The sequence below is a fragment of the Cheilinus undulatus genome, linkage group 18 (assembly GCF_018320785.1).
Source record: "Cheilinus undulatus linkage group 18, ASM1832078v1, whole genome shotgun sequence".
NCBI classification, from domain to species: domain Eukaryota; kingdom Metazoa; phylum Chordata; class Actinopteri; order Labriformes; family Labridae; genus Cheilinus; species Cheilinus undulatus.
The window spans coordinates 25,170,438-25,187,764 of record NC_054882.1 but is presented as its reverse complement, the minus strand read 5'-3'; the positions used below and the strand labels follow the sequence as shown (position 1 = coordinate 25,187,764).

At 40.5% G+C, this 17,327-nt stretch overlaps 1 protein-coding gene across 2 annotated transcripts in view; it reads right to left on the bottom strand.

Moving 5' to 3' along the window:
* Positions 1-17,327, bottom strand: part of pgfb (placental growth factor b) — a 31,045-nt gene that overhangs the window by 9,529 nt on the left and 4,189 nt on the right. Inside the window, exon 1 of one of the 2 annotated variants that reach the window (XM_041813429.1) lies at positions 10,887-11,007. The exons of the other annotated variant lie outside the window; for it this stretch is intronic. Within the exon in view, the coding sequence (XP_041669363.1) occupies positions 10,887-10,916 (30 nt within the window). The 5' untranslated portion in view covers positions 10,917-11,007. Of the gene's footprint in view, positions 1-10,886; positions 11,008-17,327 lie in introns of those variants that run through there. 2 annotated transcript variants of the gene reach the window in all.

The following is a 17,327-nucleotide window of genomic DNA, read 5'->3' as shown; positions in this document are numbered from 1 at the left end:
ATGATGAAAAAAAGGGAGGAAAATAACCAACTGAGCCGTAGCTCTGTCAGCATGAGAAACAGCAACACAGCAGAAGCAGGAAACAGGAAGTGCTGCCTTTGATCACTGTGTCAATGGCACCCAGGCTTTAAGATGCAGTGTGTAAAATATTAATAACGTCAAACGGGTTATAGACTGTGATGCTCATTTCTGATAGTGACAATAGTAACTGGAATTTTTTTAAAAAAATCTGTAATTTGGTCTCTTCTGTGGTATTGCACAAACAAGAAAATGGCAAAAATCCAAGATGGCGGACTCCATGAAGGGGACCCTCTATACAAATAAAAGGCTTGTCCAAAGTTGATAAAAATATTTGTGTACTTATTTATTAAACACAAATTAAGATAGGCATATTTATTCATATTACGGTTCATTTTTTCCAACTTTATTATGTTAAATGCTACATAGCTAAATATTACGCACTGCACCTTTAAATGTTTATTGGCTAGTACTCATGTGACATCTAGCCAATCAGATTGGGTTGTATGAAGCACTCATTCCCAAATTCTGGGTCAGGAATCATGATTGGGTCACGGGATATTTTTTTCTTGGGTCACCAAATAAGTTGTCAGAATTTCTTCCCCACAGTATTGGATGACATTTAGGCCTGCAGTACACATTTAAGCCACACGGGGAGCTCCACTCTATAATAATCAACCTCTCCACCATAAAAAAACACAAAACAAGGCTCTACCAGCCACTGGATGGCAAAAAAAGCAACAGTCACAGTTACTGAGGCTTGGCTAATAATAAAGAGATGCACTGTTCCAGACCAGACCGCCACTGAAGGCCCAAGGGGTTGAGTATGCAAAGAAAGCCTAGTATGTGACTGAGGAGAAGTAGTTTCTTCCAACCTTGTAAAACAGAAAGTGCCAGGTCAGGACTACATTGAGTCTGCAATTAGAGTTAGCCAAGCAAGCACCGACCATCAGATCAAGCGACCAGCCGAGGACGGCACAGAAGAAAAAGCATCAACTTCCTTGAACGGTTCTGGTAAGGATATCCCCTTTCAGCTCAGAGCTGCCATTCTTCACAATGTGATTAAAGAGGAATGTCCTGCTGCTATGATGATCCATCCACTGTTGCACAAACATGTCAGAGTTTTCTGTAAAAGTGTCACTTAGATAAGAGCTTTCAGGACAGATCTGTCTTCCCTGTAACACAATCTACTCAACAACAGATTATATGAAGAGCTTCCAGTCAAGGCTCATCCCTGTGTCAGGGGATCCACTTGGGCATCTCCTTTAAACTAAAGTCATGGAGCCAACGTGTACAGCTGTTCCTCTGACAGTGGAGTTATTCTATAGAGGGGTCTTTATCAGACGAGTGAAACAGAAGAGTTGCTTGTTAAAAAGCCACTTCATTTCTGCACCATCGATTCTTTATTCCCCTTCTCTCTAAGCGATGCCAGGCAGAAAAAAATAAATCCTTTCCCAGTGTTAATTGCCCTATGATCTGCCCTCCCTCCTCTTTGTCTATGAGGCCACTCCACATCACAAGGGCTTCTTGGCTCAGGTTAGAACTGTGGCGAGGTGGGGGGGCGGGGGCTCTGTGACCTCAGCTGTGGGTTAAGCTTTGACATGGCACCGCTGCCACCTCCTGCGGTTGAGAATGGAGGAGCGAGCTGCCCACGAGGAGCTGCCGGATTACAAAAAAGCCAGCATGAAGATCCTCACGTAGCCATTCCTTCTCCTTTCTCATGCTTTTACACTCTCTGGGAGTGATTTATGGATGCTGGAAGGTATTTCTGCTCTGTTGGGAAGGAGGAACCTCTTAACATCAGTACATGTACATAGAGTTATCTCATAAATCCAAGAAGCAGGACTGATTTCTAAGTACTCCTTTTTGGGTTTATTTCACTGTTTCTCCTTTTTTCAGGGAGTATTTGACTCCTCAGTGCCGTGTGTCATTTTCATTTACTGTTTTTATTATGTGGGTGTAAAGACCTTTGAGACACGCTGTGATTAAGTGCTATACAAAGAAACTTGACTTGACTTGACCTGACATAAATTCCTTCTTTCTTTGCTAGTAATGGGCATACTGGGAGGATCCTGCATTGTGTCCAACATCTGGGAACTGGAAAAAACACAAAGACCCCCGTCAAATAGTTAAGAAGTTCCAATCTTGTGTTAACTACAAGGAAGAACAGAGTGAATTTGTAGCAGGGAAGGGAACAGATCTTAGATTCTTAATTTCCTGCACAACCTGACATTAAATATTCTGCTGCATGTGGTAGAGTTAGTATCAAAGGCTTGGTCGGGAAACACACAAAAACAGCCCTAAAATGGAGATAAAATATCACCAGATGTGCGAGTGTTAAAGGGTAAATAAGACACATATGTAACTGATGCATTCTGTTTGATGTAAATCGTATAACTACTTAAAATGCAGATGACAAACTTGAAAAAGATGAATGAGCACTCACACAACGCTTAATGATCCACGTCAAAGTCGTGCAAAATCCCTGGCCCGCAGCCAAGGTTTAAATGAAATAATCTGTGTGCTGTCTGTATTTTTATTTATTCTGAACTGTCATTTAATGAAAAACGTCATGGCATTAATCATCACTCTTAGCAACAACATACTAAAAGAATCAATGGTTTTAAACTTATGATATACAGACACAAAACAAACATCCTGGGTTCAATCATATCTGCCGTTATTCCCCTTTTTCCAGGGTTTCTCCCATAGCTTTAGGCCAAGTCCCATCCACCTCCTGTTTTGTTATTTTTCCCATAAACTCCTGTGATTTTTGCAGCCCTAGTATCTGTCGCGCTTCTTGGGCTTGGGGACATAAGGGGCTGAGCCCAGACCCCTGTAGAGGGGTCCAGGGGGTCAATAGTAGCGTTGCATTCACACATCCAATAGACTGTTTGCAATCATGTGATCCTGAATGCCCGTTGGGGGGTCAGGAAGTTGGGAACAGCTGTTAGAAAAGAATGGAAATGGAAGAAAATTAGCAATTTAAAGCTCTGAATGGATTTTTACGCTGCAAAAAAATTCTACACACATCTGATCTGACTGATCCCTACACTTTACAAAACAGGGATTTTACCACAGTTTAACAGATCTACCTGACGTGACGTGATCAATATCACCTCATAGCATCTAGCGTCATCTAGTCAGATGAAGGGAGTCTTGAGGAGTCTTGTACTGAGCTAAGAGGCTAGCTGAGCCCCTTAACATAAAAGAACACGTACACACTATCAACTCAGTACACCTTGTAAGATGATTGTGTTCTGTTCTGAAAAATGGCTCTGTAATGTTAGCTACTGTAGCTAGTTCCCGTCTCAGCCCTTGTTTCCTTTCCTTTATCTCTTGTCCTTCATCTCCATCTGGATTTATAAAGACAAACTAAATGAAGAGCAGTTTGGAAGCCAAACAACCAGCTCTACTGAGCTGAGCCAAATGATCTCGATCTCTTAAAAGAGACGGATTTCCCGTCACAATGAGTGAAGCTGGAGGTTGGTGAGACCGACATCAGCTGAGGAAACATGGGTAAGATCAGGGTTTAGTGCGCTAAACCATAACAAAACTGTATGGAATCAAACTAGAGCAACTTAAGGAAATGGAACATACATGAGAGTTGTGACAACACTCATCCAGGCTTTAGACTAGGGTGAGGCAATTAGGCTAATCACAAATTAGATTAAATCACAATATGGACTGCTGCAATTTTCAAATCGCAGAAGTTGAAATATTTCTTTAACTTGAAATGTGTCAAAATACAAGTTTAATGAATCAATTTTTTGCAGCGGCAGATATTTTATGCACATTATGCAAACATTCAAGTGTCAATTTTTTTATTATGGTTTACAAAAGCCCTCCTTTTTGTGTTTTATGTTTGTTTTTCTTAATCAAAATGAGTAACATAAAAATGATAATGCTCTTAAACAAAGCAAATGACATCACATTTGCAATACGTGCAAAAATAGTTAGCTCATTCTATCTAAAACTGATGAAACCTAGCGCTACTCCACTAAAGTCATACCCCAGCTGCAGTCAACTGGTAGCAAGCCTCATCTCCCCCACCCCAGCCGCCTCCTTTGTAGTTTAAAGCTAGTTGCACCCCCCGTATTCAGATTCATGCTACTGTGGATCAATTGCGTCGGTAATAATTTAATTGTTTTCATGGTCTTATTTATGAAACTATTTATTGCTCGAAAAATACATAAGATTAACCCAAGAATAATCACAGTTTTTCTGTTTTTGCCTGAAGATGTAATTACTTGTAGCTTAAGAATAAATAATGTTTTTATTTTTGCATTTTGAATGCTTCTTCTTGCCCCCAAAGGGGAGTTGCTGCGTGATATCATCTGTAAAGAACCTATTGAAAGGCTGCATACAGACAGCCAATAGGAGTGCTACTTTCACACATACAATAAAAAAAACCTGCATACATAAAGTGAATAGGAACTCTGCATTCAGACAGCCAGCAGGATGGCCGAACTCACACATTCAAATTCACTACTGGCATGCAGCCAATAGAAATACTGCATATAGGAGGGCTTCTTTGACACAGCCAATAGGACAGCTGCATTAACACAGCCAATGCAGTTATCCTTTCATACTGGCAATAGGAGAGCTGCTTTCGTACAACCAGTAGAGAGGCTTAATTTATTTAGCTCATAGGAGGAAAATTTTCATATTGCCAAAACAAGCGCTATAGACCTTTATCACATGATTAAAAAGAAGTAATTCAACACACAGCTTCAATATTTTACCTAGAATTAATGTTTCTCTTCCAGACATGCTTATAAACTAACTTTTTTTTCTTTGGCTTCTTCTAAAGACTGTCTCAGGAGGAGAACTGGGGAGAACTGACCTCTGAGGAGTCATTCTGGCAAGTAAGGGAGCTTTCACATTAGGCCCAGTTGTTTCACACTAGCAACATCGAACCATGCCCGGGTGCACTTGCGTATTTACTCGGTCTGAAACAGCAGGTGGCGGTATGCACGTAACTGGTTTACAACCCCGAAAAGGAGGAGAAAGAAGAAGAAGCTACCATGGCAACCACTGGGGTCATGACCTGAGCAAAGATTATTTTTGTTTTGACCCGGCAAAAAGTCCATACTGCAGCCATGGATGATTAAAATCACTTTTAAGATGCCAGCAACTTTGATCTTTGTATCTGCACATCTACTACAGTTCAGAGGATAAAACTGGCTTGCGCTGCGCAGATACAGCGGTTTTTGAGGTGACAGGAGACTTTTATTGCCTTTGCACCTCCTCTCACTGACTCCAACTTGTGTTCATCTGTAAGGTGAGTCACAACAGACCGTTTATAGACTGGATTCTGATGATTTCCGGCCTTTATTGAGGGAAAATGTGAAAAAACTGCTGCACTGTGGAAAGAAGTTCAGTTTTTACGATGATGTCATAAAGCTGATACGGCGCTCTGTCCTGTATCTGGGCGCGGTGCCTGAACCGTCCCAGAGTCCACTTGAGACCACCTCCCCAAATGGGCCCGGGCCCAGTGCCTGGGTGTGGTTCGTTTGCATTCACACTACCCAAACGAACCGGACTTTGGGCTCAGGTGCACTCGGATCCGGGACCAGGTGGGTGAAAGCCACCTAAGTGTATAATAAGCATTTTTGTTGAATTGTTGTTATTTGCATTAAAAATTTCAGATACTCAATCAGACTAATTTGGAATATACAGCATTTTTAAGGTGCATTTTTCAGTTTTCCATAAAAAAGACTTAATGGCAAAACTATTCATTCATACAGCAATTTCAAAATGTAAAATCATTGTAAATGATAAATAAGGCACACAAGAAAGCATCAAAGTAGAGCTTGTTTCATTAAATTTTCAGGGGTCTAGGCTGAGTCCCTAACGTCCCTAAGCTCAAGACACATCTCTGCTGTGTAGTGAAATCTCAGTGTTGGCAGGTATGGGCTCAAGTCTAATCTTTCTTCATTACCAAAGGGCCAATTCACTGGACCTACGGAGCCGTCATTGCTGTAGGCAGGTCTGATTGTGACTTCAGGCACTTTTACTTGAATAAATGCCTTTAAGATGATCATTTTACACTGCCATATCTTCTCAGTGCTAACCTTGTACTAGAAAACTCCTGTAGTCAAGCTTTTCTCATAGTATAATCAGTATAGTGGATGTATTTTCAAGGTCATGTCCTCCCAGCCCACTTGGACCAGTTGTTTTCAGCTCCTGACATCTGGTTCTCACAGACTTTTAGCTCAGCAGCGCAGCCAGTATGTGCGAGAGAGGCTGGATGAAAACATACACAGCAGTTACAGAAGTATAGGACCACTGTATTTCAGGGGTCACTGCTTATAAAACTTGTGTATCTTAAATCTCGGGTGAAAGTTTGTCTGCCGCTTGCTGAGAGCGCTCTCAGTCCTCTGGGTCACATCAGAGGACCTGTTGTGTCTCTGGGCTCCTGCTATCAGGCCGCAGAGGCACCGGGCCTCATTACTCTTCACTCCCACACAGCCCAACTGCGTCATCTTTAACCTCTTTGCTTCTGTCAGAGGAAGGGCAGCATGCGTAGGGAGCAAAAACAAAACTTGATGGGGACCCAGCATAATAGTCATAAAGGATTTTAAACTCTGGGGGTCATGCTGAGGAGGAGGGGACATGTGCAATTCAACAGCAGGTACTGTGGCGAGGGGCCAAAAAGATCTGGACAAGAGCCAGGACACACCACTGGGTTTCATAAAGGAACTTTGACTTACAAATGAAGTTGAGAATAAAACAGAAATGCAGAGAGGTTTCTTTGCCAGATCAGCTAAAACAGACAGAAAACCCCCTCCTTAGTAACTGAACATTAAAACACAGAAACCCTGAGTGGACATGCATCCATAGATTTTACTTTTACGCTTTTTCTTTGGATGAAATGTAACTTCTGGTTCTCCTCTCATGACCTTGACGTCTTTCTTTTATTATTTTAGAACAAAAACAATGTTTTTTCCCACTAAATTAATTTAATTCCTCAAGACCTTGTGAAATAGTGAAATTTAAACATTGTCATAGTGAAACATGTAATGTTCCTAAATGATGCAATGCTAGATGTCTTTCTGGTTGCTCTTCTTCTTTTGTTGCAAAACCATGACACCTACAAAGTTTCTGTGAGCTTTTTCCCCACAAAATCTGAATTTAAAAGCTTTCTTGGATATGTAATTTTGAACTGTAATGTAATTACAGAAGTAAGAAATGTTCATAATAACAATTATTCAATGTATTTTGAATACAGCACACTTTATTACAATGGCTGGCTTTACCATTAGGCAAGGGTGCAGAGCCAAAAAAATATTCACCTCCTTGGATGTTTTAACCTTTCATTGATTTTATAATCCATCATGTACAATATAATTGTTTAACCCCTTTAATATCAAAGTGAAACAGATTTCTATGAAGTAATGTCAATTAAAAAAAAATATGTACAGTAAAATAAGTGATTGCACAAATATTCACCCAAGTGACCGACCTTATTGCACTAGGCCCAGCCAAATGGTGCTGGTAGCTGTCTTGTAGCCAGTGAAATGGGGATCACCTGAGTGCAGTGAATGTGTCTCAAGTGATTGTAGAATAAAGACACCTGTGTCTGGACGGTCCAGTCCCTGGCTTATCAGTATTCCTGGCTACCATTACACCCTGGAGACAAAAACAACACTCCAAGCAACTTACAGAAAAGGTTATTGAAAATTTTAAGTCAGTGAATACAAAAAAATTCCAAGGCACCGAACAGCCCCCAGGTTCAGTTAAATTCATCACCGAGGAATGGATAACACATTTTGGCCATCAGACAAGACGACACCAAACACTGCACATCATCACAAACACACCATCCCCACTGTGAAGCACAGTGGTGGCAGCATCATGCTGTGGGGATGCTTCTCAGGAGCCAGCCCTGTAGCAAAACATAGGAAGATCCTGGTAGACAACCTTATTCAGTCTGCAGGAGACCTAAAACTTGGGTAAAGATTTTTTTTTTTGATCTATTCAAATCTCAATCCGATAGAGGACTTGAAAAGGACTATTCACATCTGATCCCCATGCAACCTGACAGAGCTTGAGCAGTTTTGCAAAGAAGAATGGAGTAAAATTGCAGTGTCCAGATGTGCAAACCTGATTGAGACCTATCCACACAGACTCAGAGCTGTGATTGCAACCAAAGGTGCATCTAAAAAAAACTCAGACTTGAAAGGGGTGAATATTTATGCAGTCACGTATTCTGCATGACATAGTTTTATTTAATTGACATTACTTTACATATTTATTTTCTCCACCTGCTAGAACTGCTTTAATCACAGTGGAGAATAACCTAATATTGTACTTTGCTTTGGGCATCCAAAGCGACTCCCCACTATGCTAAAGATAGTTGATTGAAACATGTTAACCATAAATAAATTATAAGTACTTTCTTCTTCTGATTTGATTTCCTCTTTACTTTTTAGATATCACACTTTCTGTGGATTATTAGCCTGTTAGATCACACTCCTGTAGTCAAAAATACCAAAAAGCATTCATTATTCTATGAAATACTTAAGGAAATGAGTTTATATTAACAGCATTAGTCCAGTTGTTCCACAGCAGCTGGCAAACTTCATCTAACATGCAATTTCACAGGAACTGAAACACATTTTTGTGAAGTTTGCAACCTTATTAGTGGATAATGGAAAATCAAACTATGTGATTACCAGCTGGCACAGAAACATTACAGTGAGACTACGTAAACTGATCCTACTACAGCTGCAGTTTGAATTTTTTGACAAACCGAAAAAGATTGCTTACTGCTTTCTTTGAAGATGAGGAAAAACAGAAATATTAGGACATGAAGTAAAGAGTAAGGAAGTAAGAAACACAAATATCAAACATGGTGGATATTTGTGGTTCTAGGTCACGGAGCTCACACATGGTGGGGAGAAGTACAGTTATTGTTTTGACATGAACACTTATTATTTGACAAAATATTTACAGTGCCATGAAAAAGTATATGCCCCCTTCCTGATTTCTTATTGTTTTGCAATTTTGTCAAACTTACAAACTGTTTCAGATCACTAAACAAATTTTACTAATACAAAAAGATAGCCCTAGTAGATACAAAATGCCGCTTTTAAAGAATGATTCTATTTATTAAGGGAAAAAACCCACCAAACCTCCCTGGCACTATGACAAAAAGTATGTCTTACAAAGTGAAGTAGCTAAAAGATCTCAAAAAGCTATTTCTAAGGCTTTGGAATTCAGTCAACCACAGTGAGAGCCATTACCCACAACTGGAGAAAACTTGGAACAGAAAACCTTCCCAGGATTGGTCATCCTACCAAAGGGCATCAACGACTCATCCAGGAGGTCACAAAAGCATATAGAATAACATCTACAGACCTGCAGGCCTAGCTTGACTCAGTTAAGGTTGGTGTCAATGTCCATCACCGGCTGCACTTTTGTTATTCAACAGAATAATACCTGAAACGCACCAGTAAGTTCACCTCTGAATGGATTTTAAAAAAAAGCAAAATAAAGGTTTGGACTAGCCCAGTCCAAGTTCAGACTTAAATCCACTTGAGATGCTGTGTGATGACCTTAAACAGGCCTTTCATGCTCAAAAGCCCTCCAATGTGGCTGAATTAAACAATCCTGCAAAGAAGTGTGGGTCAAAATTCTTCCCCAGCGATGTGAAAGACTCATTGCCAGTAATTGCAAATACTTTCTTGCACTTGTTGCCGGAAACTGTGTCACAACTTGTTATTAGGTTCAGGGGGACTCACTTTTTCAAATAGGGCCAGGTAGGGTTGGATGGCTTTTTTCCCCTTGGTAAATGAAATCAACATTTAAAAACGCCATTTTTATTTACTCTCTGTCTAATATTAAAATTTGTTTAGTGATCCCCTATCATCATGGGGGCAAATAAGATATATTTGATTTTTGTGTATCAGACTAATTTTTATGCATGTTTTTTGTGATGTAAGTTTCCAGGTGATCCTTCGATAAAAAATAAAAGATACAATAAAAGATCTACAATAAAAGATCTTCTAGAGAGAAGAAGGTGGTAGCTTCAATTTGAACCTAGTTTCAACTAGCTAGTTAAATCCCTGCAGTAGCTAGCATAATACCACTGTGAAAAGGTCAGTTGGGGCTGGTTGTCACACATGAGCACCTTTGAGATGAACTGGAACGGAGATTGTGAGCCAGGCCTTTTTGGTCCAACATCAATGCCTGACCTCATAAATGCTCTACAGAGTGAATGGACACAGATTCCCACAGAAACACCAGAAAACTGTGGAAAGATCCAAGAAAAGTGGGGGCTGTTGTATCTGCAAAAAGGAGGGGTAACTCCATATCAAAGTACAAGTATTTGAATACAATGTCATTACAGTCCCTGTAGGTATAACGGTCAGGCGTCCAAATACTTTTGTCCATGTAGTTTTGAAAATAAAGAAGTTATTTGCACCAGCTTTAATCTTAATGTTCTTTACTCTTGAAAACAACAGTCCCTTAGTTTGGGTATCCTGTAATTATTTACATAGCTCTCCAGTCTGCTTTCAAACTTTATTTGTCCATGAAAAAGCTGCAGGCTTGCTGTTTGGTTATCACTGTCAGCTAAAGCTGCTCATGAACATAGTTTGGTGATCAGTTTGATGCATAGAGGGGAAAAGAAGCAAAACAAATGTTTAAAAAGCAGCACTGACAAAGATCCCAGTCATAATCCAGACCAAACACATGCATCCTAACTCAGTGAAATATATAGGTCAGAGGGGGCCATGCAGTGGTTTTGGTGTGTCTGAAGCTTAACTGCGAACACGGGACCACACAGGACAGAGAGCACTAAAGCAGAACAAGTGAATACAAACACAGAGACAGCTAGACGAGTGAGAAAACAGAGCTACCTCCCTGCCTCGCTGATCCTCCTCATCCATCCTTTATCAAGAGCCAGATTCCACATCACCAACACCATGACAGCGACATTAATTCTCAGGCCTGTCCCGGAGGACTGCAGGTCACTGTATCTGTGCTCCACCACTACAAAAGAAAGCACGGCTCTGTTTTGTATACACGCGGTGGGTGGACCTACAACGACAGCGGTGCTATTACAGCTCTGACAGTACCCAGCTGGGTCTCTGGGGGTGGTCAGGTCAGGCCTTGTGATCATAGAGCGCTGCCAAAACACCAACAGACTTCCACAGAGCGTGTGGTAAATGTGCCACAACAATCTGTCGAGTAATCTGGGTGAATGGAGCCTTTGAAATCCAGAGTTGCTCCACAGATTAGAGGACTGACACACTTTTGGTTTATGTGTCACACAAGCTCCAAACCACAAAGCAGCACAATAAACACACGAGTAACTGTATGATGGTGAAATACTTTAACAATAGACTCAAACTATGACAAAGAATAACAAAGGAATAAAACATGTTGACAAATATGCTCAAAAAGTTTCCTGCTAAGAGTTGGGCAAAAAGTTTGATACCACTACAGCATTAGCTATAGCTCTTCCTGTTAGCTAGAGAGAACCAGCTAGCCTGTCTCAATATGAAAGAAGAATCAATAGTGTTGTTGTTTCATTCTGAACAACACATTATGGCTGTAAGCCCCAGTAAGAAAACAGGCTGTGGATACTATGATAACTGCCAACTACCAAAAATTTTTGTTTTCCAGTCTGTTTATGTGCTGCTTGCTAGTGTTAGCCTAGTCTTTAGCCCTGATGTTTCAACAAGTTAGATTTATGTGCTGCCATTGTACTGAATCACTGTTTTCCAAAGCGTCTAAATGCGCAAACACTTAGAAAGTTATCCTTCCGTCATATTAAGTCCACATGACTTGATTTCTAAGGGAGATAGGAGTAAATGTAGGACGATTCGCCAATGCTGAGTGTAACGCCTAGCTAACTAGCGAGCACCTACCACTGATGTGACTCTTATACAAAGAAAAAACGTCAAGTTGTATCACATGGGATTAAAGACGCTGAGCCAGACAAGCTGGATGAGAAGCAGAAGAGATGGCTGACTGATGCATGGACTGATTAATATTGCATTTTAACCAGTCCAGGGCTCTACGGACTGATGCTCTGGGTTAACCGATCCAGATCAGTTTATCTTTACACAACCAGTTCAAACAACATGTTGAGGTACAAGAGACACAACAACAGACAATGATCTAGATCAGTGGTACTCAACTGGAGGTCTGGGGCCCACATCTGGCCCCCCACAGCTTCCCATCTAGCCCCAAGAGGGTTATTAAATTCAGAAAATTTGAGAGGGCAAAAATACGGCATGCTATCGCTTTTTTTTTCTTGAAGTCTAAAGAAAACCTTCAACCTAGCAGCTTATCAGACAATAAGCACACTACTATTTCTGTCAATTGGCATGACAAAGACTTATTATTATCTTGATTGAAGTTGCAGTTTTTTTGCAATAATTTTTCATATAAGGCTCTGAGAGTGCAATTTTCCTCCTCTGAGAATCTTCCCAGATATGTTTCCTGCATGTGTTTTTGGCCAATCACAACACAGCATGTTAGCATCAAACTCAATGACAGACATCAAGAGGGCTTCAGAAATATGCAGCTAAAATATCTCAACCGCCCCCTTGTGGCTGGTTGCAGTAAAGGTAATAGGGACTGATCTCATTGTTAAAGGCTTGAAGTTCAATTAATGTTGAAAGGAAATATTATTTTTACAAGAATAATTCAATAAGATAAAATATGGATTTTATTTAGTGTATTTCAATGACCACAGCCCACAGGGTCAGTCAAGAAAAAGCTGGCCCTTGTGAAAAGAGGGTTGCCATAGCTCACACATAGGGACTAAAAAGAGAGGAAAGTTTCTGCTGTGAATAATGCCAATAACCACTGGGTGCATGTCCACTCAAGCTTGTGCTGTTACAGCTTTCATACCAGTGTTCATATATTTATCCAATAAAGACAGCTATATTTCACATATCTGGGAAACCTGCCTGTTACAGCTGTGGTCATAACGTGTTTTGTTTAGAAAGGGCTGGAATTTAAAAAAAAGGTGACTGGACAAATGCTCTGTCACATTCATCATGGGCCGATCAGTAGGGATGCACAGTACCAGTAGTAACCTGAGCTTGACAGGCGCTGCCGTAGTTTATGAACAGTGAAGCTTGCTGGTGGATTAAACTCATGCCGGTTGGGGGAAGTGCAAAAACATCTTTTCTGTCAAGGAAAGCTTTCAGTGTGGCTGTTTGGTCTTGTTACAATAAAGAAATGTGGTCTAGTTCTTATAAAACTGTCACTACACTATAGCTACGTCCGAGCTAACAGCTACATCGGCCACAGCCATTGCTATTTGCTTCTGTCCATAGCTACTTCCTAGTTCCCCTTAAATGCTGCTGATATATCAGGTCTGTTTTCAGGCCTGGCACAATCTCCCAGACTGGAGCTTTGCGAGATAGATTTTCCAGATGACAGACATGGAATCTGGCCAATCTATCTGCTCTGCAAGGTTACTCCAATGGTGCCTGTCGGACTAATTCTTAATCAAAGCTAGGGCCTATTATGAATAAAATTGCTTATCTTTTACTAAGAACGCTCTGCTCTGAAACAACAAAACAAAACCTTTGGGATTTATTGAACTAACTTTATATGGTCTAGTGACCGGGGAGAGGAACAAGTCTGTATAAATGTTGGTTTAGATAAACACCATTTCCTCAGTGCAAGTCCATTAATACATGCACAAATGTCCCCCTGAAGACACACAGACAGCCACTGAAGGCTATAACCCATCCACTCTGTCCACAACACACATACACACCACACAGGTCTTGAGATAAGACTGACCGGTGGTAATTGTGGTCTCTATTACAGTAAACGCTGTTCTCCCTGTGTAAACCACAGTAAATTACATCCAGATGGGAGATTAAAGCTTGCTGAGTAGACGGCTGCCCCGAGCACCACCGCTCCTCCTCCTCGTCCACCAGAGGAAGGAGAAATCCATATTTCCTGATTGCGATTGCGACCTTCCCTTGGGTCAGTACATTACAACTGGAGAGAAATACCACAACAACGCAAAAAAAAGGGCCTTATAAGTCAGCAGGTCACTATAGCTGTACGGCCTTAGCATGAAATCTGAAGACATACAGAGAAACTGTTAAATCAAATAGTGGAAAAGCAACACTTGATCTTTCCTGTTAATCTCTATTCTAAGAAGCATGAAACTCGATTTTTAGTCATTGAAATGTGACCTGTTGGCTATTTAAACAAGAATTTAGGAAAACACATGCTTAACACAAACACAGACACGTGTGCAATACAGATTGTCACACTCAAGAACTGTTTTTCTGTTTTTTCTGACAAAGGAAACACCTGTGAAACGTCACATCCTCCACACCACACAGACAGCGCAGAAGTTGAACTCTGAGACGTGAGGACTTTTACCATAAAAACTAACAGACTCCAAGAAATTCATAATCTCATACCAGAGAGGCTTTTAATCCTCATCCTTCACTGAACACTTGTGGAGCTGGATTCTGGGATGTGCAGCAGAACATGTTCACAGGGCTCAGGTGTCTCTTCCTGGAATAAATTCAGGGGTGTTGATGCAAGATTTCACCTGCATTTTTTTTTTATACACACTCAATTACTATGGGCAGGAGGCAACAAGTAGCATGCATTTTGGCAAAGCTTGCATACACTCCTACATTATCCATGGTCAATGTGTGTCTTAAAGGCAAACGGAGCACTGAACAGGCCTGTAGAGCATCGAGGAATGTGAGAAAATATCAGTTACGTCATATTCTCCATTAGACAGTGTTAGTGACGGGGTGAACAAGAGTTTACTATTGTCCAGAGGGGAAGCCCAGGTGCTTCCAGCTCATACCATGAGCCATGTGCATGAGACAAGGACAGTGGTTAGGGATTGAACTATAACCAAAGAAAAAGCCCATGTTTCAGCAATGTATTGAAAAATTATAAAAGAGCTTTTAAGCTGACTGATGCCTGCTGATTGCTGCTATTAGCCTACTCATCTAATAGAGCTCAGCGAAAGCTCAAGCCAGAAGACAATTTTTACTTAATTATTAGTCACCACTTCTTCATATCCCTCTTTTTCATTCTTTTTCCAACTCTGGTGATTGGCTGATTATGGATGACCTCATTTGATCAATCACCATGCAGCTGTCATATTTAGTGTAGATGCTGAGCATCCACACTATTGATAGTCTCTTTGGCCATTTGCTTATTTTTCTTCTTCTGCACCAGCTATCTCCTCCTTCATACTTTGTGGTATCGACACTGTTTAAACTTTAAAAAAATTCAGTTTCTTTGTCATTCGACTGCTATGACTTTTCTCATTTCTAACTTTTATCATTTTTAAAATATAGCTATTTTCAGCTATTTTTATGTTTTTTCAGCCATTTAATGCAATTTTTCAGCTACTTTTAGGCCAAAATCAGCCATTTTTATACCATTTTAAGGCTACTTTCAGCTATTTTTAGGCTATTTTCAACTTTTTAGGCTACTTTAAGCTATTTTTATCCTTTTTTTGAGCAGTCGAATGCCATTTTCAACTACTTTAATGCCATTTTATACTATTTTTATGCTATTTTCAGCTATTTTTGTGCTTTTGGCTATTTTCAGCAGTTTTCCCACGTATTCCCAGGATTTGAGGATTTCATCTGATTCAGCCATAAATTTTGAGTTTTATAACTCACTTGAAAATCGTGCCCATGTTTTGTCGGATCAGGCATTATCTGTAGTGCTGTTTACAGGGGTCACGTGGCCGACCTGAGTGGATGGATTTCTGACCTGTTGGATATTTTGGCCATACAACTCCAGACTCTCCAACGGTAAGAGTAGAACTATGAGCAGAATCCTCAATGTGGGTATTTTTTCCTTTGTAAAATGTCAGACGGCGACTTTGTAATGCCCCCTCCCCTGCTATGGTAAAGGAAATAATCGAGCAGGGAATATCCATACCCACGGACCTCCAGCTGCACCGATGGCAATGCCGTTTGTTTGTAAGGGGCAGAGAGAGAGACAGAGAAGGAGAGAAAGAGGATATAACTATATATGACTCCAACCTCTGTGTGTGAGACTTTTTCAAAGTGAACTCCACAGATCCAGGTCGGGCATGCCATCGCACCGTATAGCGTGAGCACACAAATCATGAGAGAGAGGGTGCCGTTCTAATAAACCGAAGTTGGTGCATTCTACTGAAAGGTGTCCTAAACAACAAAATATTTGGAAATGTGGGGTGTAAATCACCTGTTTCATCTCGATACGGAAAAATGCCAGTATTTTGGACAATGATACGATACAAAATCTGCCACAATACAATTTTGATTTGATTCGTTATAGGAGCTTTCGACAGCAAACATATCAAACATTTTTATCACTTTTCATGTTCTCTGATCACTCTAAAGCAATATGCTCTTTTTTGCAACCTTTCATAATCATGATCAAGTCTTTTGGCCTCTTTTTTCCTATTTTGGAATTTTTTTGAACACATTTACACATGTGGACTTAAATAGTTATTTCTGCACTATTTTAGCTCTTCATACTTTACACAGGGCCTGTTAATGTGGCATATACTTTATACGGTTTTTAGCTGTTGTTGTGAGCAACCTCATCACAAGATTAATAAAAAGAGATGTTTTTTTATCTGTAAACAATCTCATGAAGTTCTTGTAAATGTATAAAAAATTCAGACGTAGTCATCAAAATTAGGCCAGGGGCTCGCCCATCTGTAGTCTCTGTCCAACATATGTCAGACCAACCGAGAGAGGAGTGGATATCCTCTGCATCTTGACTGCTAACTGCTAGCGACTGCTGAAACTGTCAGCAGGTGAATGGGAGGGTTTTCATAATAAAAGCACAGCTTAAAGGTGACAGTGAGGATCATTGTTTCAACTTTATATCCATTTGATAGTTAATCAACCAATTGATGTATTGATATGGATCAATACAACCCTTGAACCCACTCCAGTACACCACCATCGACCACAACGAGTTCAATAATTAAAGAGAGCATATCAAACCCTTTTTCTGCCTTTAATACTGTCTCTTGTGCTCAAAATATATAGTTGGTTCTGTGCTATTGTCAACATGTATTATGAATCAAGCACCAGAGGAGGTTATGAACCAGCTCTTGACGGCTTTTCTCAGAATGGGTCAGTGTTGCTGTGTTTCCCTTTAGAAGTAATTGAGCACCTTCTCGTCATGCCACTCCCTTCTGTTCGATGTGCCAACACAACTGCGTGCTTTCATGGCTGTGGTCGGAGAGCTACGGGTGAAGAAACCAGGTGAGGAACAGGTGTTATTGCAATGACTCATTGTGATGTCACTATGGGAACAGGTTTTGAACAGACTGT